Below are 23080 nucleotides of genomic sequence, written 5' to 3'. Positions count from 1 at the left end.
ATAATCAATTAACATTTGATGAAAGAAAAGAAAAAAATTTGTATAGCAAATAATGAAATATGTGAAATATTTATTGTTAAAGCAATACGCATACAATTGTTTTAAAATATTGTTTCTTGTAGAAAGTGAAATGTTGAAAATGGTACTATAGCAAAATTTCTTGCTTTTATAAATAACAAAAATTTATATCTGAAAATGTAAGTAAATCTTTAATGAAATCGATATCGATCACAAAGGATGAATTTACACAGCTGAATAGTTTGATAATTCATGGTTGGATTAGGTGAATCATTAAACAACAGAGGGGAAGGACGTTCTTGCGATCACTTAATTCAGATGAAAATCTTATTCTTGTTTGTTTGTTTTGACATATTTGCTTCCCAATATATCAAAGGAAGGCTGCTTCAAGCCTCTTGAAGAAAGTTTCAAAAATCTTAGTCCTAGCAAAAACTCAAACAAAGGATGTATTAATAGATTCGGGAATAAATTTACAAATATTGGAGAAAAGCTCTTGCTTCCCAGCTTTAGGAGGTACTCTCGAATTGTTTGATTTATACGTGATGGTAAATTTTCAGGAGTTGATTTAATTTATTATAATGTTTTTCATTTGATAACGACGAGCATTTCATATCAATAGTAAATGCATCATGATCAATATAAAAATCCGTTGTATGATACTTTTTATTATTTAAATAACCAAGTTAATACTTTCAGTATCAGTGGGTAAGCTGTTTCCTTTTTTATTGAGGGTTTCGATGATTGACATCCGAAGTTTTTCTAATTCTTCTTGTGGTCCATAAATTGTGCAAATTGTAGTTTCGGGATCAATTTCTTCGTAAATTTGGGAAGACAAAGCATCATCTGGGGGACTCCATTTTTCGTATTTAACACTAAATTCGTTTTTTTCTTTTTTTTGACTCATCTTTAATGCCAGAACTTCTGGTGAACGTTAAGCAGAACCATGAAAAGTGCCATTGGGAATGACTGAAGAAAACAAATTTTCTTGGGAACAAGTTATTCCAGCTAATACAACCGTACCCCTTAAATGCGAAAATGACATGGTATTAACAATTACTTCAGCAAAATTAAGTAATATTGATAATTCCAAATTAGACCAAGAATCCACTGTTATAGCAAAAATAAAAACAGTTTTACTCAGCGACTCAGATGATGAAGGAAAAGTTAACCAAGAAGATCAAGTTGATTTTCCATTCAAAGAATCGTCTATTGAAATATGTTTATTAAAGCCAAAAAGTAAAGAACAACAAGAAACCGAAGTAACATTTTCTCCAATTGATGTTGTGGAACTTGTTAATTCTGGATTTCATGAAGTCCTTCTTTCAGGATATACAATAAAATTAGATGAAATCGAAGAAGAAGAAGAGGAAGAAAGCTCATCAGAAGAAATTCCTCCAGAAGAAATCCAAAATCGTTATAAAGCTATGGCAGCAAAACAAGGACCGAGAGCAGAAAAAAAACGTGAATAAATTATAAAGAATAATATTCTGATTCCTTAAATTATAATTCATTTAAATGGTTTTTTATAATTTTAAATAAAAGAAGTTTTGTTCATTTGATAAATTATTTATTTTGCTATATGTGGGTGATATTCAAAAATGTTCAATTACATTAAAAGTATTATAATTACATTAAAAAAAGAATTGCTTTAGATTATAATTTTTTATTTTTTAAATGATCTCATTAAATGGGAAGATATATTCATACATATTTTCCTCATCTTCCAAACATGAAAACACAATAAAGAATATCACGGAAACAAATAAAAACGCAAACATTACTATTGATGTTACAAATATATTTTGATTTCTTGGTTCAAGATAGTCAAAAAAGAAAGCGGAACAACCAGATTCGAATTCGAAAGGGCAACCTGCAATTCCTCTATCTGTAGCATTATCCCAGCCGCAACATTTAAGTCTAATTTGAAGATCAATAAGTGTTGATGAATTTTCATTCCATTTTTGATCAAGAAGTTGTTCGTACCGCGATGATTGAGAAGGTTGTGAATAAGCTATGTAAAGTGAAAGCATTGTTATATAAAGAGGAATTGTAAATACATAATTACCGCAAAATGTAGGGTTCTTAAAGTAAGCAAATGTAGCAGCAAACAATACGATTCCAACACCAATACCGCACCCATACATTACTTTCAAATTAATATCAAAATTTTCGAAAAAAATGGAATTGTTAAAGTAGCCATAGGCAACCCCTGATGTAGAAACGAAAAGCACTGATGTAGCTATCATCATGATGCCAAAGATAGTTGCAAACAGCTCCTTGCACATTGTTTTGAAATTATTGGCACAATCCTGGCGGTTGTTGATAAATTGTGAGACTCTGTTTGAAATATTTTCTAAATTTTTCGACACGCAATTTCAACTTAATAAAAAGAATTATCACTGAAATTTTGGTACATTCGAATATATTGTAAATTTATTTTATTCTAAATTTTTGTTTAATCATTTTTTTTTACTTCTTCTTTGAACTTGAGCCAGCACCATGCAAAAATAGTATAATATCTCCATCCTTAACAATGTAATTCTTTCCTTCTGTTCTCATCTTTCCATGAGCTTTCACATTTGCTTCGCTTCCAGCTTCAACAAGATCTGTATAATTATATACTTGAGCACGAATGAACTTATCCATGAAATCAGTATGAATTACACCTCCTGCAACAGGTGCTGTAGCTCCATCACGGACCGTCCAGCCACGGACTTCATCTGGGCCACATGTAAAGAATCGAATCAAGCCAAGTTCATTGTATCCAGTTTGGATGATACGATCCATTGCAGATTTTGTACCTTTTTGCTTGCAATACTCTGCTGCTGCTTCAGGTTCCATTTCCATAAGTTCGCGTTCGAAAGTGGCAGAGAATGGAATTATCTTTTCGCCAGAATAGTCTTTGATCCATTGGGCAATTTTTGGAAGCCATCGATTCTTATGTGTGATATAAGACTTTTCATCAAGGTTAAGTAGATAAATAGTTGGCTTAGATGTAAGAATGTTAAGTGATTCGATGTATTCGATTTCAACTTGATTCCATTCACCTGCACGAACTGGACGTGGATCATTTTTAAGGAAATCAAGAACTTTGGTACAAAGTTCAAATTCATCTTTGTATTTTCGAGGTTCACATTTCATCTTCTTTTCAAGATCTTCATGTGTACGTGTCATCCATTCAATGTCTTTAAGCTTGAGTTCATCAGAAATGATTTGAAGATCACGAACTGGATCAACCTTACCTTCAACATGAACAATGTCATCATCTTCAAATACACGAACAACATGATAAATGCCATTGACTGCACGAACATTAGAAAGGAATTCATTACCAAGACCTTCACCCTTGGATGCACCGCGAACAAGACCAGCAATATCATAAACATTTAATGTTGCTGGAACTTCTGATTTTGGATGAAAGTGTTTGCATAGCCATGTGAAACGCTCATCTGGGACTTCAACTCTAGCAAGTTTAGGTTCGATTGTGCAAAATGGATAGTTTGCAGTTCCTGCTAAATCTCTTTTTGAAAGAAGATTAAAGAGAAGAGACTTACCAACATTAGGCATTCCAACAATACCCATTTGGAGTGTTTTAGTAAATTTAAGCATTGCTTTACGCGTTGGCTGCTTGTTTTGAGCCATTCTCAAAGTGGCCAAAATTTAGGGTGCCCTGTGGCCGTGAACAAAAAACATTATAATAATTATTATGTACACTTTATCCAAAGTAATCCTTGCCTACACATCACTAATTCAGCGCTATGATTAACGCAGCATTTCAAACGCTCAAGGTTTCCATTTCCTGTGTAAATAATGATAGCAGAATTATTGGGTACTTTCTCAAGAAAGTTCTTTAAAATTTTATCATATTCATCAATTGCAATTTTCTCATCATCACTTTTTGGGGCGCACTCGCAAAGTCCGTTAAAAAAAGCGCACGTTAATCTTGGTGGATCATTTTCCAAAGAATCAATTAGTTTTGCCGATACGTCAGAATCATTTTCACCCAAAATACAATTAATTTTACCATTTGTACCCGCATATGGACAGTGAGTTTTCGTTGTGAAAACATTTATTGATGAAATGGACTCTAATATTTGTTCAAACATTTTTGGTAAATATACATCACTGGACTCTGCAGATGAAGAAAGAGCATATTGAGCAAGTTCAAGTGCAGCACGCGCATCCTCGACGCTATCATGTGCTGCGTTTCCAACTCTGAAAGGCTTTTTAATATATTTAGCATAAAGTCGTGCAAGCCCAGGCTTATGTGGAAATTTACTGTCTGAACAGTAGATAAGAGATGTGTCAATTACTCTTTTATGGATAAGTTTCATTGCACGAAGATCGTTTTCAAGTGAATGTCCGACTATAATAGTTCTTGAATCTGCAAATTTTGATAGAAGTTCTACAGCATCCAAAGATTTTACAGTGGCCTTTGAATCAAGTATTTCTTGAGTTATTCCAGAGAATTGAGTATGAAAATCTATCACATGTCCGATAGGTGTAAAGTATTCATCAATGATAATTTCTCCAGAAGAATCAACACATGAAAGCCTAACAAGTTCATCCCCTTCTGTTGTTGTAATCATTTCACAATCAATCGCAATAAGTGAATGAGAGCCTTCACTCAGTTTGGGAAGTTTCTTAAAATGACTGAGTTCTTCTTCAGAAAGCGGATTCATATTATATTGCGAACACCTAAGTGGACGATTAAAATGTCGTATACCTTCATTTGGCTCAACAGGGTATCCATTATCATATTGGTCATTTGTAGATATACACATTTCATCAAATGATTTATAGTTAAAACTCGAATGAGATGCAACTCCTAGCACAGTATCAATAGCAGGTAACAAAGCGCCACCTCTTTCGTGTGCAAGCACAATCACCGGAAATCCGTTTCTTAATGATTTAAAAGTTGAAAAGCTATCTTTGAAAATGTTGTAATATGAACTATCAATACCAGCAAATCCAAGAAAAAATACATGATGACAAAGCGCAGAATGCTTAAATTCAAGCCAATCAGGTAATCTTGTTCCAATCAATAAATAACAAATAATATCACGTACATGCAATGGCTCTGCGGAAAACATTTGCTTTGCAGATGGATTTTTGATTTTAATAGAAAATTTTGCGTCGGGAAAAATATCAAAATATGAAATAGCCATTTGACATGTGATATGAAATAATAATTAAAACCCAATAAAATGATGAATTTTAGAATAAAATTGTGTAATATTACACAAAATTGTCAAACGATAGACTTCAGACTATTATAACGGTCGACTTACATATTTTGACATTTGAAACTTTTTAACTACTTTTCAATCACCTATGCATCAACTTTTTCTGAGTGTAAAGTATTCAATTTGCAGACCGTTTATTTTTGTGGTTACAGAAAATTTCAGAAATTTTTTCATCGTAGTTCCATTCGAAGGCGCCCGTTTAATAAACTTGTTGCCAATTCTTCCCAACGGCAATTGAAATAACTTAAATAACAGTTAAGTAACTTCACATTTTGAAAGAATGGATGCTGACGAACCATTTGCAAAGGAAAATATACTTAAATTTGTAGGACAGTGCAATTATTACCTTAATTTCTTTCGCAACTACGAAGGAGATCAAAAAGATAAAGAAGAAATTATAAAACTTTATCGAACTTTTGATCCAATATATTATACCGACTTTTTTAGCATAATTTTAGCTGCTGTAACGCCTTTCAAAAGGAAAAATGCGGAAGCTCTTGCACAATTATCTTTGGAAATTTTTACTGAAGAACAAAGAAAAAATCTAGCATATATCACTATTCATCAGAGTGAATTCTTTTTCTTTTGCTGTTGTGATTTTGGTGTTTTCACACCTGAAGATGCTATCAATGCTTATCATTATAAAGCTGGTTCTTATTATTCTTCAATTTTAGCTCCTGAACTTGTCTCTGTTCATGGAGTAGACGCGATAATTAAACGTTATGGTCTCACTCAAGAACAATATCGTGAAGGTAGTAAAGATAATTTTAAAGTTTATCGCTTCGAACGTTGTTATGATGGCAGTGACTTTGATTCAGCTATTATTAAAGATGATATTGATACTGTTAAAAAACTCTATAAGACTGACGGATCCAATCAATCTAAATACAGTGTTTCCATAGGCGGCCTTAGTTCTGACACACAATCTATTCTTTCATTAGCTATTCTTTTCAAATCACAGAAAGTTATAGATTTCTTCTTTTCTCAAAAAGTTCCTATTAATATCTCGAATCTTCATGGTTGGCGTGCAATTCATTCCGCATGCTATAACGGTGACATTGAACTTTTCGAACGTCTTTATTCTATGGGCGAAACCGATATTAACGGCTGTCTATGCGCAGCATGTATCGGGCATTCTCAAGAAATGGTTCAACATCTTATTAGCAAACATAATATGTCTATTGAAGGTGGTGATTATTTAGATAATCTTTCTCTTGTATGGTATGCATTTGAATGTCGTAATTACGATATAATATTTAAGATTAATACATTTAATCCAAATATGAATAACTTCAGCGGTTTCGAACCATTATTCCAACAATGTGCGCCTAATGCTCAACCTTCACCTATTCTTAACTTTTACAGGCAAAGAACGATATACCAAAATCAAGGCAAATTTTACAAACTTGTAGGCTTCAAGGGTAAAGATGGGAAAGAATATAAACAAGTACCCTTTTCAGGAGAATATCTTATAACTGAAATGGCCAAGAAAGGTTATCGTGACTTAATAATGTTATTAAAATTACTTGGAGGTGAATTAGAAGTTTCTAATTCATATGGAAGAGATGTAATTATTAATGCATGTATGTATGGATGGGAATTAATTATTTCACTTTTTCTTGGTGTTGGTAAATCAGTTGTGAAAACGGATGATGATGAGCTAAATGGATTATATTATGCAATGAAGAATAATTTTCTTTGTATTGTTGCAATGTATGAACAAAATACTGATTTGACATCATTAATGTTTCTTCGAGCAGCTGCTCATAATTATGCACCAGACACACTCAAATTTGGACTTAATATTCTTGTAGGATGTGATGACTTTGAACTTAGCGAATTAGATAAATATGTAATAGAAGCTGTTGATGGAAATAATATAAAATCATTAGAAATGTTAATCAATGATTATGGTGCTGATATTAAGAAACCTAAATGTGTAAAGCCGAAGGTATTACATCCAGTTTGCTTGGCTGCTGAAAAAGGCTATAATAAAGTACTTAAGTTTTTACTTGATCATGGTGCAAATCCTCGTGCATCTTATAACGACGGAATCACCAATATTTCTTCATTCGAATGCGCTATTAAGAGTGGAAACAAAAAGACTTTAAGAATTTTGTTACTAAGAGCTAATGTTGGAATGGGAACATTAAATACATTAATTTCAATATGTGAAGAAAAAAAGGAATCTAGTAAATCTCAAAAAGCATTAAAACAATTAAATGAATACTACGAAATATTCCTTAAGGATCAAAAGTAATTCAACAACCTGAATGCATTTGCATCCATAAACAATAAATCTTCATTTAAATTTTTGATAACGACTAAGTTTTAATTTGAATTTGGAATCTAAAGGAAAATGCTTATTATGAAACTATTTGTAAAATTTTTTGTTATATATGAAAATTATCAATTTTTTGGTTTATAAATTTTTATGAATTCGCTCCAATATTGGAATAAGAAATTTGGTATTCAAGTACTCATTTTTTGATTAGTTTACACACAAGTCTTTTTTCTATTCGAATAGAAAATTGTGGTCATAATTTATTCTATGAGTTCTCTGAATTCAAAGCGAGTCAAATTCAACTATTCAATTCTCATTTTTTCCGATCAAAATTCAGTATGGCTTATTCACCAAAGTAACAGTATACAAAAAGTCGCAAACTCTTTCTCCTTACGATAAAATGGCGACGAAAGCAGTTATTATGCTAATTGATAATTCATCTCCAACAATTAATGGTGATTTTTATCCCTCTAGAATTGAAGCGCAAAAAGTTGCAGTTGATCGATTATCACAACATTATCTGGATTTAAATCTAAATAGTCAAATTGCTATTGCAACAATTGGAAGTGATGAATTTGGGATAAGATCTTCATTTACATCAAGTAAAGAAAAATTAGAGCAAGCATTACAAAATATTTCAACAGGGGGCAAAATTCTCATTGAAAAAGGAGTAAGATCAGCTTTTTTATCACTTAATCATTGCGGGAGTAATGTTGAAGAGAAACATATAATAATTTTTATTGGTTCAATTCATGATTTAACAAAAGAAAAAGCACAGAAACTTAACCGTGAGGCTAACCAAAAACAAATTATTTTGGACGTAGTTGTTTTTGGTTTAGATCCAAATGATATTCCAATTTTAAAATTATTATACAACCATGAAAAAGGCTCATTTGTTCATATTCCAACGTCACCAACAATACTCAGTGACTCAGTTCTATCATCCAAACTCGGTTTTGGGCAAAGGCCTACAAGAATTGCATTAAAGAATGTTGATACAATCGAAAGCCCAAGAGTTAAAAAAAAGACCACACGCCACAGAGCAAAGACAAAGACTGTCACAGATGTGTATAAGCACTTTGACGAAAATTCGACAGACAGAACAATTTTTTATCCAAAAAAAGGGAATAGCGATTAACTCCAATTTTGTTATTTTTACTTATTGAAAAAAAAAAAAAAATATTTATTTAATAAATTTTATTAATTTTAGAAAATTATAAAACTTTTTTTAAATAAATTTATCTCAAAAATAATTTAATATTTATTTAAAACTTTTCATTTATTTTGGTTGGCTTTTTTTCGATCGAACAACTGTTTCCTCAAGTTTTAATATAGCTTTATCTAAATCATTTAATTGTGGACTAAGTGAAGCTGTTTCTGATTGAAAACTTGAAACAGAATCACTTAATGCAAAAGAATTAGTTTCTACTGTATAAATTTCATTTGATATTGATGATATTGAAGGTGAAATTGATATTAAACTTGATTTATATTCATTTTGACGTTGATATTCTTCAATTTGTTTTTGTAGTTTCTTAATAAATGCTAATGCTGATTTAAGTTTCTGTTTTAATTTAATTATTTTTCTTTCCAATTTTGGATCAGTTTCTTTAGGAATTCCATTTCTATTTAGTTGTCTTATCAAAAGAGCTTTCTCTTTCATTGCTTTTTCAGTATCTTGAGATGATTGTTGGAGCATTTCTTTTAATTCTAAATTTTCTTCTTTTGTTCTATTATATTGTTTTTGTATTTCTTTTAATTGATTATTTGAATCTAAATAATTTACATTAGAATCATTAAGTCTTTGCTCTGTTTTTTTAAGTAGTTGTTTAAGATCTTCGATTTTATTATTTTGTTGTGTTTGATTTTGCAACAATATTAATGAATTCGATTTCTCTTTATTCAGTTTTTTCATTATTTTTGAAATAATTATTTCATTTTCGGAATTTTGTTTTTGATAATTATTGATTTGTTCTTGAAGGTGTTGTACTTGATTTATTAATAAAGTATTTTCTTTTTTTAATGCCTTATTTTGTGATATAGTTTCAAGTGATTGTCGTTTAAGTTCGTCATTAATATTAATATAATTAAGATTTGCTTTTTCAAGAGCTTCTCTCATTTCTTTGTTTTCATTTTGAATGTGATCCAATTTATTTTGGAGAAAACGAATCATTTCATTTGCATTTGAATTCAAATGTTGAACAGTTTTCTTTGATTTTGTGACTTTTTCATTTTTTTGGTATTCAGAAGAATCATCACTATAAAAATCTTGCTTTAATTGTTCTTTAAGTAAATCTATTTGTTCATGAAGTGATTTTATCTCTTTTTCATATATATTTTTATTTTTTTGAGAATCTTTTGATTTCGTTTGCTTATTTAATAATGTAAATTTCCTAAGAAGTAAATCATTGAAAAGAAAAACTGTTTCAAGAGTTGAACAAACTTCTTCGAAAGCATTTTTAGTTTCAATTAAATTTTTTGAATTTTTAATTTCTTCTTTGAGCTGATTAAGTTCATCTATTTTATTAGGCATATCTTCTGGATTAGTAAAGTATGATTTAAAATCACCAATTGAAGTGTTATTAACGTTAACATTGAAATCACTTATAAATTTTCGTGTACGTGCAGCTTGCTCAGAAAGAATAGATTTTTGGAGGTTCGTGAAAGATTGATTACCATTTTCTCCAATTAGAAAAAGTGAAGCTAAATCTGGATTTTGTGTAATTGCTTGTAATAATGAAACATGACTTTTAAGATATGACAAAAGTCTATTTATTGTGCTATTAGTATTTGATTCTAAAATAATTGAAAGAAGTAATTTAATAAATTTTTGTAATGTTTGAGATTCATCTGAATGCAATTGGAGGAACTCATATAAATTTTTTTGCTTCTTATTATTCATATCAACATGTGAAGAAATCTTTTGCAAAAATTGTGGAATCTCTGATATTAAATCATTCATTTTATCTTAACGTCACAGATATACGTTAAAAATAAACGGTCCATATTCGGGGCACCCTCATTTAATAAAAGTGCGATAAATATTTTGATATGTCTCTAAATGATGAGGCAAATCAAAATGAAGAAAATAACCAATACGAAAAACCTCCTGATGAACAACAAGAAGGGAACCATCAAATAGAGAAATCAAGTAATGTTGAAAAAAACATAACTCAAGAAATTAGAGAAATCCATGAGCCAATATCTGGAGAAGTAGAGCAAAAAAATAATTTAAATAACGTTCAAGTATTTGACCAACCAGCAAATCAAGTAAAAGAACCATCAGGAGATTTCAATGATAATATAGAAAAAAACACAAGAAATGAAAGTTCATCTGAACCAACTCAACGTCCATTCAAAAGGATCGAAATTCTTGCTAACCCAATCAATGAGAGTAAGCCTCCTTCAGTCAAGACACATCGTGGGGCACCATCTATGGTTTCTTTACTTGTTGACACACCAGAAGCAAATTCTCGAAAATTAACGACTCCTCTTACCAAATCAGTTGTTACCAAATCTATTGTCAAGAAAGTTACTCCGGTACCTCCGACTTCTTCAATAAATCCTCCTCCTCCTCCGCCACCACCACCTATTTCGCCACAGAAGAAAACAATAACCATTCAACCCGCCATGACCGTTACCAAAGCAATTCCACAATCAGCACAAAGCAGAAAAATTTCCACACCTAAAATACCAGAATGGCAATACAACCTCGCGTCTACTTTTCTTATGACCACTGATATGACGAGTACAAATTCAGATATTGATCCAACAGATCCACATAACCAAACAGATAATAACATAGAAACAGACCAAATTACTGAAGACATGACACGGTGTATATGTAACTCAAATCATGAAAGTGACGTCATGATTTTATGCGATTCTTGCAAGAAATGGCTTCACGTCGATTGCGTCCGGCTTCAAAACTCGCAGGATGTTGATCCCTTCATATGCATTTATTGCCAATACGAAATGGCAAAAGCAGTCAAAAGCTTCGTACGGAAAAAACTGGCTTCGGTTCTGCCAATCGTTCAACGTTATCAGGATGCATGCCAGCCAACGCCTATTTGGAACGACTTGTTGCAAGCAATCCGAGACACACAAGAAGTAATGAAGATGATTCCTCACTTTTTGCCCACAAGTTCCGAAATGCCACAAGAATAAATAAATATTTTTAGCTAAATCTGATTTAATTCAATATTTCATTTTAAATTTGAAACTCATCAAAAACATAAAAATTATAATTAAAAATCTTAAACTAGATGTAAAAGTTATTATTTACCGTAACCAACAAATTTCTCCCAAAATATTCAAAATGCTTTATGCCGCAGGTATGCATAGATAAATCGAAATATTTCGATTTAATCCATAACATATACTTTTCGTAAATAAAATAACCAAAAAATGAATTCATGGAATCGATTATTTAAAAACATGATATTTTTTATATCAGCGTTAAGAAATTGTTTCTTGAAAGAATTTCACCATCTGAATGAATCTTTCTGAAACAATTCGGAAATAACATTCTTCTTGCGACGCAAAAGCCCGGTCTTTTCGCAATTGGCGGCATCCATTTTTCGAAGTTTACTTCTCCCTTTATGAATGGATGCTGCAATGCCTGCTCAGCGGTGACTCTACTTCTTGGGTCATAATCCAATAATCTTCTTACGAAATCTGCGAAACATTCGACTTTCTTCAATGTTTCATCCGATTCTATTCGATGATGATGTTCGATCATTTCTGTTAATGATGTAATTCCATTTTGTTCGAACACTTCATGATAATAATGTTTGTGTAAAAGATAATAACATGGATCTCCTTTAAGTTGAAACATATGTGGAGTCATGTTATAATATTTCCACCAATTACGTGATAATTGAATAACAGAATCAGGAATTGGACCAAGTAAACCAATCATCGAATAAAGACAATCGCCTTCATTCTCACAAGCAAATAAAACAAAATCTAAATAAAGTTCAGCAGCAATACAACCTGCGCTCCATATATCAATTAGCTGATTATATGGAAGTCCAAGAATTACTTCTGGACTTCGATAAAATCGTGACTGTAAATACTGCCCTACCCCTGAGGGATCTGTTGTGGCTGATCCAAAATCAACAACGACGATATCTGTGGTAAAGTCATCAGTAAATAATATATTATCTGGTTTGATGTCACAATGAATGATACCATTAGTATGCATGAAATCTAAAGCAAGGAGAAGTTGCTGCATAATGTTTCGAATGCCTTCAAGGATTTCAATTATGTCATTTTGCCATAATCCTTCAAATAATGAACGATTATATAATGGTGAAATCATACAAATATGGCCACCAACTTCGAAGGTTGATAGAAGCTTGGAAATATATTTTTTACCAGGATGTGGTTTGGATTTTTTTAATATCTCATGAATGGAAATTTCTGAAATGCCCGCTTCATAATACTGAGGTAGATTCTTGATGATTTTGAGGGCATAAAATTCGTTTGGCCTCGAAATTAGTTGACATTTGTATACATATGAAAAAGTTCCTTGACCCAAAACATCAATTATTCGGTACTCATGATGTTCTTGGTCTATAAAAATTTCGTTAACTGCAACAATTTGGTGACCTTGGGTTTCAGATCCTTCATTTTGTGGATTTAAAATGCGCCCAATTGTTGGCACAGCATTAGGATATTTTTCTGAATTTATCAGATGATACAATTCGCGTAGATATAATGTTGAATTGTCCAATAATCTTTGTTTCATTGAAAAATATAACCAGTTTTCAGTTCATTGAAAATTTCGAAATACGTTGTAATCGCTTTTTCTTTTAATCCCTACAAAGTTCTTCGTCCTGATTTGAATACTGATCATGTTCAAACCTAAGAAAACTTGAAACGGTCCCAATTTTTGTATTAAAATCGATAGCATTTGAATTCCTATCTTATTACCAATATAACCCCATATCGGGTTATAATATTGGGGTGTTAACGGTCACTAATATCTACAATTGTGATGGAGCACCAAGTTTTGTAAATTACTGAAATCACTTCACAAAATTTTAAATTATAATGCAATAAAGATGTTTATTTTCTTGCTCACTTTGTCACTTAGTGATACTATAGATATTGGAGATCAAAAATTTGGTTCATTACTAATTCATCCAAATGATCAAATACTTACAAAATTCGAAGATGGATATGAATTATTTTTAATGTTTTCTGAAAATATGCAAAAACATATCAAGTTTACTATTGCAAAGAATGATTCACGTACTTATACACCAAATATGATTGACAAAGCTTATGCTTTTTCATTTTTAGAAAATACATCAATAGAATTCATAAATTACAATAACTCTGTCTATCTCCAATACTGGGTTATTCCTTCTACCATCTGTCCCACCCATGCGCTCTTTTTCATGGCAGGTAAATATATCAGATACAATTTTCATGTTAAAGATGATTCTTTTTTACTTTGTATTTTCTCACCTTTAAGTAACCTCCATAAAGTCAAGCTTAATTTTGGAATTAGACCTGAAGATACTGCAGTATCTTCACTTTACACATCGCTTTCAACATCCATTCCAACACCTATGTGTCGCAATAGTAATTGTGAAGCTGATGTTACCGGCTCATTTTTCATTGCTTTCAATAAGAGTGGGTCAGGTGGTCGTTTTTATTTTGAACGCTTTAAAAAACATGACGACGAAGAATATTATTCTAAGTGTGTGCACTCATTCTTCGCTCACGTTAGTTATGATAACGGTGTTTCTGTTCAAGCACTTGAAGGCAAAGAAGTGAAAAACAAATGCTTTGATAAAAAAGTTGATGAAACCGAGCTAATAATCTATATTACTGTTTTATTGATAGCATTAACTTGGGTTGTGTTCGCCGTACTTTGGTTAAGAAAACATATGTCAATAAGAAAGAAGAAAAGTATGAAAATCTATCATGAAGATGATGATAAATATCAAGTGTTAATAAATCCTTAGATGAGAAATTTTTTGATTTTAATTGTTTTTAATGGAAGACATTAAAATTCAGATTTGTTTTTCATTTTTTGGCCAAAAATTATGGCTCATATTCATGCAACAGATTATCAACATTATAATGAAATCTTCTATTAAAAAAATATTGTTTTTATAAGGAAATATATAGGTAATTTGAACAATAAATAAATTATTCATGGATAATAATGAAGGAACACATAAATAATATGAGAGATAAATTAAATTATGTTAAAAATAAGAGAGATTCATCAAATTTATTTTTGGATATTTGTGTTTGGAGAACGTTATTTTCTTAATGCAAAAAGAAAGTAAAATAGATCTGAGTTCAGAAATCAGAACAAAAATTTGTATGTTAGATAAAATGTTAGAAGGCCTGATGAATAAAGCAAAAATTAATATGCCACAACTTCCTTTAGTAGATTTTACAACAAGTCAATCGTACGATACTATGTACATAATATTATCAGGAAAATTTGGAACAATTGAAAAACGGTGTAACTCAGCATTTTCTTCAATCCAAAAAAAGTATGATTCTCGAACCATCCGCGATAAAATATCAGCAAAAAAAAAGCAATTGGCAGAACTTGAAACCGAAAATTCCGTTTTAGTTGATACATCAAAGCGGCAAATTAAAGCCCTACGACAAATGAACCATGAAAATAGTGATGAATCTATTGAAGCACAGCAAAGTGTTCTTAAACTAAAAAACCAACTACAGGCCGCTCAAAAAGAGATCAAAGTATTGGAGGAACGAAGACATACTCTTCTTGCAGAAAACCGTAGACTAAAGGGTCAAATTAAACAAACTCAAGAAGCTAAGAACAAAAATGAATCACAACAAATACCATCAGAAGATGAACTGGACAAAGCTTTGGATGCTTTGGAAAAAAGGCGGCAACAATTGGAAGAACAACAAAATCGTGAAAAAAACTCTTATCAAAGAAAAATGTTGCAACTTAAAAAGCAAAAAGAGGAGCTAACGCAAAGGAAATCTGAACTCGAGGCCCAGCTTGTAGAGAAACAAAATGAGCTTGAATCGATACATAAAGCAAGCTCCAGAAGGCCAAGTGCTCAACAAATCAAAAGCAAATAAGATTTTTCCTATCGTGCTTTCAAATATATGTAAAGCTTGGAATCATGATTCAACATTTTCAATATTGAAATTTTGTGAAATTTTCACTTTTTAAGTTTTAGAACTGGGGTACCCTTTTGCATTGAATAAAAAATGATCGTTTGCTTATAAAAAATAATGTTTGGGTTGTTTTTATGCTATCTACATTCTGGTAATGCATATTGTGATGACTGCAAGCCATGCAGATCAGGTGAATATTGGCCACGTGGAACAGAACATCATTGTGTTAAATGTCCAAAAGGATTTTTTAGTCCAATACCAGAATCAAGAGAATGCACACAATGTCCTGATGGATATTATTCTGATGAAGAAGGTACTAAAAAGTGTAAACCATGTCCAAATGGTTATTTCTCAAATTCCACTGATTCATCTTCTTTCGTGACTTGTTTGAAATGCCCAGATGGAACGATTAGCGAAAAATCCGAAGGATCAACTAAATGCGTTTTACCTAACACAAATGATGGTTATGATGAATCATTATAATTTTTTTTTTAAACATAAACATATCAAAGAGAGTTTCCTTTATATGAGTGATGACATGCTAACTTTGTAAATTTTTAGAATATCACCATGAGGATTAAACATTGAACAGCTTCATCACCAATAATTAGAAAAGTCGATATTGTTAACAATTTGAAATAACTTTTTGAATGTTGTGGTTGACTCTGACAAATCATTTTTAATGCTCAATGATAAAGGATTGCAACCAAAATAATATCAATACTATTAAGGACCCATTAAAAAGAAAAAATGAAGCCTCTAACTATCTTAGAAACTATATTGAATTACTAATAACGCTACAGCAAATTATATTAAATCTAACAGAAGAAAATCTCGAAATATCAGTTGAAAAAACGATGAATATATTTGATTTGAATTTTCCATATTCTTTCAATTTAGTTATAAGTAATTTGATATATTTCTCATTTTACTCAAAAAGGAATGAAATCAATATATACTTACAATATGTTAAAATAATTCAAGTGAAAGAAGAAGAAATAAGCAAAGATTATCCTAAAATCTTAGAAATCTTTATTAAATATATATCTGATATTAAATCACAAGAAGCATATTACCTAATTGAGCAAATGATTGAAAGAAATTTAATTCATGAAAACATTACTAAACATATATCATCAAAATATTTTGCACAATATAAAACAGAAATAGAAAACAAAAACTCGGAATATATTGATCCAATAGAAAGATCATTCGTGAATAGTTATGATGAATTAGCACAAAATGATTTTGAACTTCATAAGAGATATGTTCAAGAAGGAGTTAATCCAAATGAAATTGCAAAAATAATTCGAAACGATAATGTTGAAAAACTTCAAGAAATTTCATCACAAACAAAATTTAATTTCAAACAGACAATAGAACCATCACTTTATGAAAGATATTCGTTTATTAACCAAGAATATATTCCACTTATTGATTATGCAGCATTTTTTGGATCAATTAAGTGTTTTAGGTATTTATTATTAAACAAATCGAAAATAAAGGAAACAGGTAAATATGCAGTTGCAGGTGGGAATCTTGAAATAGTTCATATATGTGAACAAAATCATTCATCATTTAAAGGTGCGTATTATACTGCTATTACATTTCATCAAAATGAAATCTTTAAATATATTTATGAAAATAAATTTGAAAAATTCCAAAATTCATCAAATTCAGGAACTCGATTATCTTTCAATGTAACATTAAATAGACAACAAGCAAACGTTCAAATGAAACCAAAGAACATTAATGATCTAAAATATTTTTGTGTTATAAGTGATAATTATGAAATTCTTTCATTCCTAGAAAAAGAAGAAATGAAAATTGATGAAATGATTATATACGAAGCAGCCAAACTTGGAAACTTATATCTTATTAAGCATTTTTTGCAAAATAATAAAATGCCAAAATTTACTTTGATATTTTCATCAGCATCCGGAAATATTGAACTTGTTAAATATATTATTGAGCAAGGAAAAATAAATATTAATGAAAAAGATGTTAATTTGTTTTATTTGAAATTTCTTTTAATAATTATATGTTTTAAAATTATTATTAAAACTTATTTAAATTGTTTCAAACTGCACTTATGATTGCATCTGAAAAAGGTTATCCCGAAATAGTTGAATTACTTCTTAGACAAAAAAGAATTGATATTAATGCAATAAATGTTTATTTGTTCTTTTAAATGTTTATCTTAATATTTTTTTATTAAATATTAATATTTGGAAATAATTTTATTTATTTCAAACAGCACTTATGATTGCATCTCAAAATAATCATGAAAAAGTCATCAAATTACTTCTTGGTCTAAAAAGAATTGATTTCAATAAAAAAGATGTTTTATTCTTTTATTTATTATTTGCTTTATATATTTCTCATTAAATGAATATATTTGGAAATTATTAAAATTATTTAACACAGCACTTATGATTGCAGCTGAAAATGGAAATAATAGTATAGCAAAATTACTTCTTGAGAAAAAAGGAATTGATTTCAATGACAAAAATATTAATTTATCCAATTTAATACTTTATTTAATAATTCGATATATCATAAAAATTTTTGAAGAATATCTTAATAATTTGAAACAGCACTTATGCTTGCATGTGAAAATGGCAATACTATATTAGTTAAAATGCTTCTTGAAAAAGAAGGAATTGACATTAATGATCGAGATATTTATTCGTTTTTATTAAAATTTATTTTAATAATTTAATGTTTTACGAATGTATTTAAAATATATTCATTTTATATAGAACATTACTTCTAATAGCTGTTTTAAATAATTATATAGAAATTGTTAAATTACTTCTCAAGCATAAAGAAATTAATATCAATGATAAAGCTCTTTATTTATTTAACTTAAAATTTCTTTAAATAATTTTATATTTTAAGATAATATGTGGAAATCAATCAAAATATTTGAAACATCGCTTATGCTTGCTTGTGATAATGGTAATTATATAATAGTTAAAGAACTACTTAAACGAGATGATATCATTTTTAATGAAAAAGGAAATTATTTTTTTAATTTAAAATATATTCTAATAGTTTAATATTCAAAAAATAATATTTGGAGATTATAGTAATTGTTTAAAACGGCACTTATGATCGCAACTGCAAAAGGTTACACAAATATCGTCAAACTACTTCTTGAACAAGAAGGAATAGATATCAATGCAAAAAATTTTTATTTTTTTCATTTAAAATTTATTTCAATTATTTTATCCTGTTTCAAAAATAATATATGGAAATTATTTCTATTTTTCTGGACAGCTTTAATGATAGCATCTGCAAATGGTTTTACTGAAATAGTGAAATTACTTCTTGAACAAAAAGGTATTGATATCAATATTCGTGATGTCCGCTTAAAAACTTTGATGTTTAACTAAATAATATAAAATTTAAAAATAAGTTATGGAAATCATTTAAAACATTTAATACAGCATTTATACTTGCATGTGAAAAAAATTATAATGAAATAGTTCAATTATTTCTAGAGAATGCTTCAACATAACAGAAAACTAAATAAACTTTGAAACTAATCATTCTTTTTAATATTTTATATTTGTCATCACGCATAATTAGGACAAAAACATCTCTTATTTTGATAAATTAATATTTTATTTTTAGATAGCTTGAAAATTTTAATTAAAATATATAATGAATATTTTGAATCTTTCAGTTTTTACTAAACTGTTTATAACTCTGCTCCACAATGTGAACACATTTCTTCATATTTATCCATTTCGTCATTAATTTTCTTTAGGTCTCCTCTTACGACATCGATTGCAACTTTTCCTAAGAACAATGTTTCTGGAATTTCATCTAATTCATTTGCATCGATGATAAGCTGAGCTCCCTTTACATTGTCTTCCCATTTCCACTTCATAACACGTGGTGGAAGAGTCTTACGGAGTTCTTCATAATCATCAATAACAATATCAGATTGACCACTTTGGTCATAAAATGCAGTCTTGAATGGACCTGGAGCAACACAACATGTACGAACTCCGAAATGCTTAAATTCATCACGCATTCCAATCGTCATTCCACGAAGTGCCATCTTAGCTGCAGAATATGTGCCCATGCCATAGAAGGAATGGAAGGCTGCAATAGATGCGACATTGAAAATGGTACCACTTTTACGTGACCTGAAATGTGGCATTATTTCACGAATAATACGAAGAGGAGCAAAGAAGTTAATTTCGAAGTTTTTGCGGATAGATTCCTCAGAAGTTTCTTCAAATGTACCATTTTGTCCGTAACCAGCATTATTGACAAGAACATCAATATGACCAAAATGTTCAATAGATTTGGAAACAACAGACTTGATATTCTCCTCAGAATTGAGGTCAAGTGCAATTGGAAGGAAGTTTTCTGAAACAGGGCCAATGGAAGCTATTAATTTTTCGGGTGTTCGAGATGTTGCAATAACTTTATCGCCACGTGCAAGAAGAAGTTTAACAAGTTCGTGGCCAATTCCTGTTGATGTTCCTGTAACAAACCAAACTTTCATTAAAGAATGTGAAGCAAAAAGAGCATCTTTGAAAATTTATCGTTTGGTGATTTTTCTGTGCTAGCACATAGAAAAATTATCGCATATTGAATACCCATCACAGCGAATAAAAAATGAATGTTTTCATCCTATAAATATCACATGATAAACAAATCGTCCAATTATGAACATTATTCTTTCCGAACATTTGAAAAAAATGGGTTTAAAAGCCATTTACTAATTATTTTATTTCTTTATTTTGATAACCATTTTTCTAATAATTCTTGGTCCAAAAGTAATAAATTAATTTGTTCATCTGAAATATCCTTAATTCTTTGAATAAAAACTTGAGAATTCGGACCTTTTTTATCATAAATTTCGCTTTTGAGTTTATCCCTAATTGAAGGCTGTGCGTACATCATAGGTTGTGCAAACATAATTTGTTGTTGCTCGCTATTCATTTGAGGAATGTATTGCATTGGCATTGGCAATGGATTATTATTTAATGTAGATCCTGGCATTGCATTCATTAATTGCTTATTACCAGCATGTTGTGCCATAATATTTGCACGTTGGTTGTGTAAATACTTAATACGTTCATCACGTGGCATAACTTTGGCAACGTAAAACGGTTTTCCGTCATATGTCAACTTAACGGATTCTTTGATGCACTTTGCGGCATCTTCAGCTTTCTTGTAACAGACGAATCCAAACTCACGTGAGTTGCCACTTTCATCGCGCTTGATCGTGTACGATTCAATTTCGCCAAATTCAGAAAAGATTTCTTTGAGGCGATCATCAGTCATTTGTTTATCAAAGCCACGTACATAAAGATTCCTGCCTTTGTACTTCTCAAAGTTAGACTTACGCCATTTTTCTGATGACTCATGTAATGCTTGAAGACGTTCATTCTTTTTCATGGCTCGGCAAGCAAAGAGAACACATCCTTCAAGTTCTTTGCCATTGAGAGCTTCAACAGCTGAAACAGCAGCTTCGTGGGTGGTCATATTGCAAAATCCAAATGGAAGTGGCTTACCATCTTTGATGGAAATATAGGCACTTTGAACATCACCATATGCGGAAAAGATCTTGGCAAGATCTTCATTAGTTTTAATGGATGGTGGAAGATTCTTGATGTATACATTTTGATATGTTTCTTCTGGCTTAACCCTTTGGCGACGTCTAAAAGGTTCAATGGTAATTGGGCGGCCATTGATTGTGGCTTCCTTCAGATCTGAGATGGCTTGTTGGGCATCTTCTGGATTGCGGAATTGAACATAACCATAGCCACGTGAAACCAGCTCTCCTTGACTATTTAAATCAGTAGGAATCTTGCATGAGATAATTTCACCAAAGTTGGCAAAAGCTTCATGTAATTGCGAAACTTCAATTGATGGATCAAGGTTCTTGATGAAAAGATTACCAAGACCACTCTTTCTAATCTTACGCGTTTCAGGGTCTACCACAGAAATACGAATTGGTTGATTTTCTAATTTTGTATAGTTGAAATCAGATATAGCTTTTTCAGCCATTTCACGAGTTTCGAATGTTATGAAAGCAAATGCATATGGGACACCATTACGATCTTCGCGTTGCCTGATTATAACTCCTTGTGGTGCTGGAAGAATTGTTCCTGCTTCTCTGAAAAGACTTCTCAAGAAGTCTTCTGTAACGAGAGTTTTTCTCTCTTCCATATCAATAGGAAGATCGCCTACATAAATCGTTGTTGGGGAAGCCATATAAATTAAGGCAAGCCATGAAAAACCGTTTTAATTGAATTTTCAGCGATGCTTCAATCTATTTTGGCACTGCAGTGCTCTGATTTATAAATTATACCTTTTTATCTTAATTGTTTATTTCACTCGGGTTGGCAATGAAAGGAATTTGGACTCAAAATGGAGGGGGAAAAAGCATAAGTGGGGATAACGTATTTTTAACGGTCCACCTATTCTTTTTCCCCCTCCATTTTGAGTCCAAATTCCTTTCATTGCCAACCCTAAGTCAAATAATTTTTGTAATAACATAAAATGATTGAAAATATGCAATTCATCAACATAACTTTCTGTACAAATGGTTTAAATGGTCATGATCATGGTTTTATTTAAGAATATAATGTTCATTTGAAAATATGAATGCTTGAAATTTCTGTGTTTGGATTTTTTACAAAATTCTTTCCACATAAAAATAATTTTAATTTTTAGATTGTAAAGACACATACATATCAGGCACACGTTTGAATAATATTGAAATATAAATACATAATAAAATTTTTTTACCATATATCTGTTATTCGTTTTTAAAGTCAGCACAATTTCAAAAAATGAAAAAGTCGGGATAGAATTTTTACAATATAATATTTAATTTGCCAAGATCTTTTCGGTAACACATAACATAAAAGCAACACATAGCGGAACAGTTAGGTTATCTAAACCATAAGGAGTGATAAACTCAATGAATGTTGCTAAAAACGAAATCAGCATCATCACACCGCACTTGTGTAACGATTGAAACCATTCAAGATTGTAGTAACATGAAAACAAGTAAAGGATGAAAAGAGAAAAAATAAACATTGTGAATGAACCAACATATGTTTTTTTGTTAATATTTGGGTTTATGACTTTTCTCCCAAATTTTTTACCAATTACAGCAGCAAGGCCATCCCCATATCCCATTATTAATGTTGAAATTCCAATAACATATTTTGGAATAACATTTTGATAATATAAAATAATTAAAATTAATAGAGTACATGGGAAATATATAAGGCCATAATTCCTTTTTCTTTCATTCATTTTAAAAAATTTTGTCCAGCCTAAGAAAGTAGCTGCTGAATTTAATATAATAAATAAGCACGGACCAAGAATTGAAAACCAAAATCCAGTAAAATATTTATCTAGA

General features: G+C 30.6%; 12 protein-coding genes across 12 annotated transcripts; 6 read left to right on the top strand and 6 right to left on the bottom strand.

Annotated features, from left to right (window-relative positions):
* Nucleotides 1-980: 980 nt before the first annotated feature.
* On the top strand, nt 981-1487 carry GO595_009867 (uncharacterized protein; the record flags this gene model as incomplete). Its single annotated transcript, XM_067923599.1, has 1 exon — nt 981-1487. One exon carries the CDS (start codon nt 981-983, stop codon nt 1485-1487), a length of 507 nt encoding a protein of 168 aa, XP_067769995.1.
* A 201-nt stretch (nt 1488-1688) lies between these two features.
* GO595_009866 (uncharacterized protein) lies at nt 1689-2303 on the bottom strand (the record flags this gene model as incomplete). The annotated part of the gene is made up of 1 exon (XM_067923598.1): nt 1689-2303. The coding sequence occupies one exon, from the start codon at nt 2301-2303 to the stop codon at nt 1689-1691; it is 615 nt and encodes a 204-aa protein (XP_067769994.1).
* Nucleotides 2304-2487: 184 nt separating this feature from the next.
* On the bottom strand, nt 2488-3660 carry GO595_009865 (obg-like ATPase 1; the record flags this gene model as incomplete). Its single annotated transcript, XM_067923597.1, has 1 exon — nt 2488-3660. One exon carries the CDS (start codon nt 3658-3660, stop codon nt 2488-2490), a length of 1173 nt encoding a protein of 390 aa, XP_067769993.1.
* Nucleotides 3661-3722: 62 nt separating this feature from the next.
* GO595_009864 (exonuclease family protein) lies at nt 3723-5111 on the bottom strand (the record flags this gene model as incomplete). Its single annotated transcript, XM_067923596.1, has 1 exon — nt 3723-5111. One exon carries the CDS (start codon nt 5109-5111, stop codon nt 3723-3725), a length of 1389 nt encoding a protein of 462 aa, XP_067769992.1.
* Nucleotides 5112-5544: 433 nt separating this feature from the next.
* Nucleotides 5545-7524, top strand: GO595_009863 (TKL protein kinase; the record flags this gene model as incomplete). The annotated part of the gene is made up of 1 exon (XM_067923595.1): nt 5545-7524. One exon carries the CDS (start codon nt 5545-5547, stop codon nt 7522-7524), a length of 1980 nt encoding a protein of 659 aa, XP_067769991.1.
* A 424-nt stretch (nt 7525-7948) lies between these two features.
* Nucleotides 7949-8686, top strand: GO595_009862 (26S proteasome regulatory subunit rpn10-related protein; the record flags this gene model as incomplete). Its single annotated transcript, XM_067923594.1, has 1 exon — nt 7949-8686. One exon carries the CDS (start codon nt 7949-7951, stop codon nt 8684-8686), a length of 738 nt encoding a protein of 245 aa, XP_067769990.1.
* A 1913-nt stretch (nt 8687-10599) lies between these two features.
* GO595_009861 (PHD-finger family protein) lies at nt 10600-11715 on the top strand (the record flags this gene model as incomplete). The annotated part of the gene is made up of 1 exon (XM_067923593.1): nt 10600-11715. One exon carries the CDS (start codon nt 10600-10602, stop codon nt 11713-11715), a length of 1116 nt encoding a protein of 371 aa, XP_067769989.1.
* Nucleotides 11716-11995: 280 nt separating this feature from the next.
* GO595_009860 (CMGC family protein kinase) lies at nt 11996-13300 on the bottom strand (the record flags this gene model as incomplete). The annotated part of the gene is made up of 1 exon (XM_067923592.1): nt 11996-13300. One exon carries the CDS (start codon nt 13298-13300, stop codon nt 11996-11998), a length of 1305 nt encoding a protein of 434 aa, XP_067769988.1.
* A 1892-nt stretch (nt 13301-15192) lies between these two features.
* Nucleotides 15193-15639, top strand: GO595_009859 (uncharacterized protein; the record flags this gene model as incomplete). Its single annotated transcript, XM_067923591.1, has 1 exon — nt 15193-15639. One exon carries the CDS (start codon nt 15193-15195, stop codon nt 15637-15639), a length of 447 nt encoding a protein of 148 aa, XP_067769987.1.
* Nucleotides 15640-15795: 156 nt separating this feature from the next.
* GO595_009858 (serine threonine) lies at nt 15796-16161 on the top strand (the record flags this gene model as incomplete). Its single annotated transcript, XM_067923590.1, has 1 exon — nt 15796-16161. The coding sequence occupies one exon, from the start codon at nt 15796-15798 to the stop codon at nt 16159-16161; it is 366 nt and encodes a 121-aa protein (XP_067769986.1).
* A 3223-nt stretch (nt 16162-19384) lies between these two features.
* GO595_009857 (SDR family oxidoreductase) lies at nt 19385-20203 on the bottom strand (the record flags this gene model as incomplete). The annotated part of the gene is made up of 1 exon (XM_067923588.1): nt 19385-20203. The coding sequence occupies one exon, from the start codon at nt 20201-20203 to the stop codon at nt 19385-19387; it is 819 nt and encodes a 272-aa protein (XP_067769985.1).
* A 233-nt stretch (nt 20204-20436) lies between these two features.
* Nucleotides 20437-21921, bottom strand: GO595_009856 (Polyadenylate-binding protein; the record flags this gene model as incomplete). The annotated part of the gene is made up of 1 exon (XM_067923587.1): nt 20437-21921. The coding sequence occupies one exon, from the start codon at nt 21919-21921 to the stop codon at nt 20437-20439; it is 1485 nt and encodes a 494-aa protein (XP_067769984.1).
* Nucleotides 21922-23080: the final 1159 nt, after the last annotated feature.

The sequence above is a fragment of the Histomonas meleagridis genome (genome assembly GCF_020186115.1).
Source record: "Histomonas meleagridis strain 2922-C6/04-10x chromosome Unknown contig_97, whole genome shotgun sequence".
NCBI lineage: Eukaryota > Parabasalia > Tritrichomonadida > Dientamoebidae > Histomonas > Histomonas meleagridis.
Note: the sequence above shows the minus strand (reverse complement) of the source record. Positions and strands in the feature narration are given on the sequence as shown.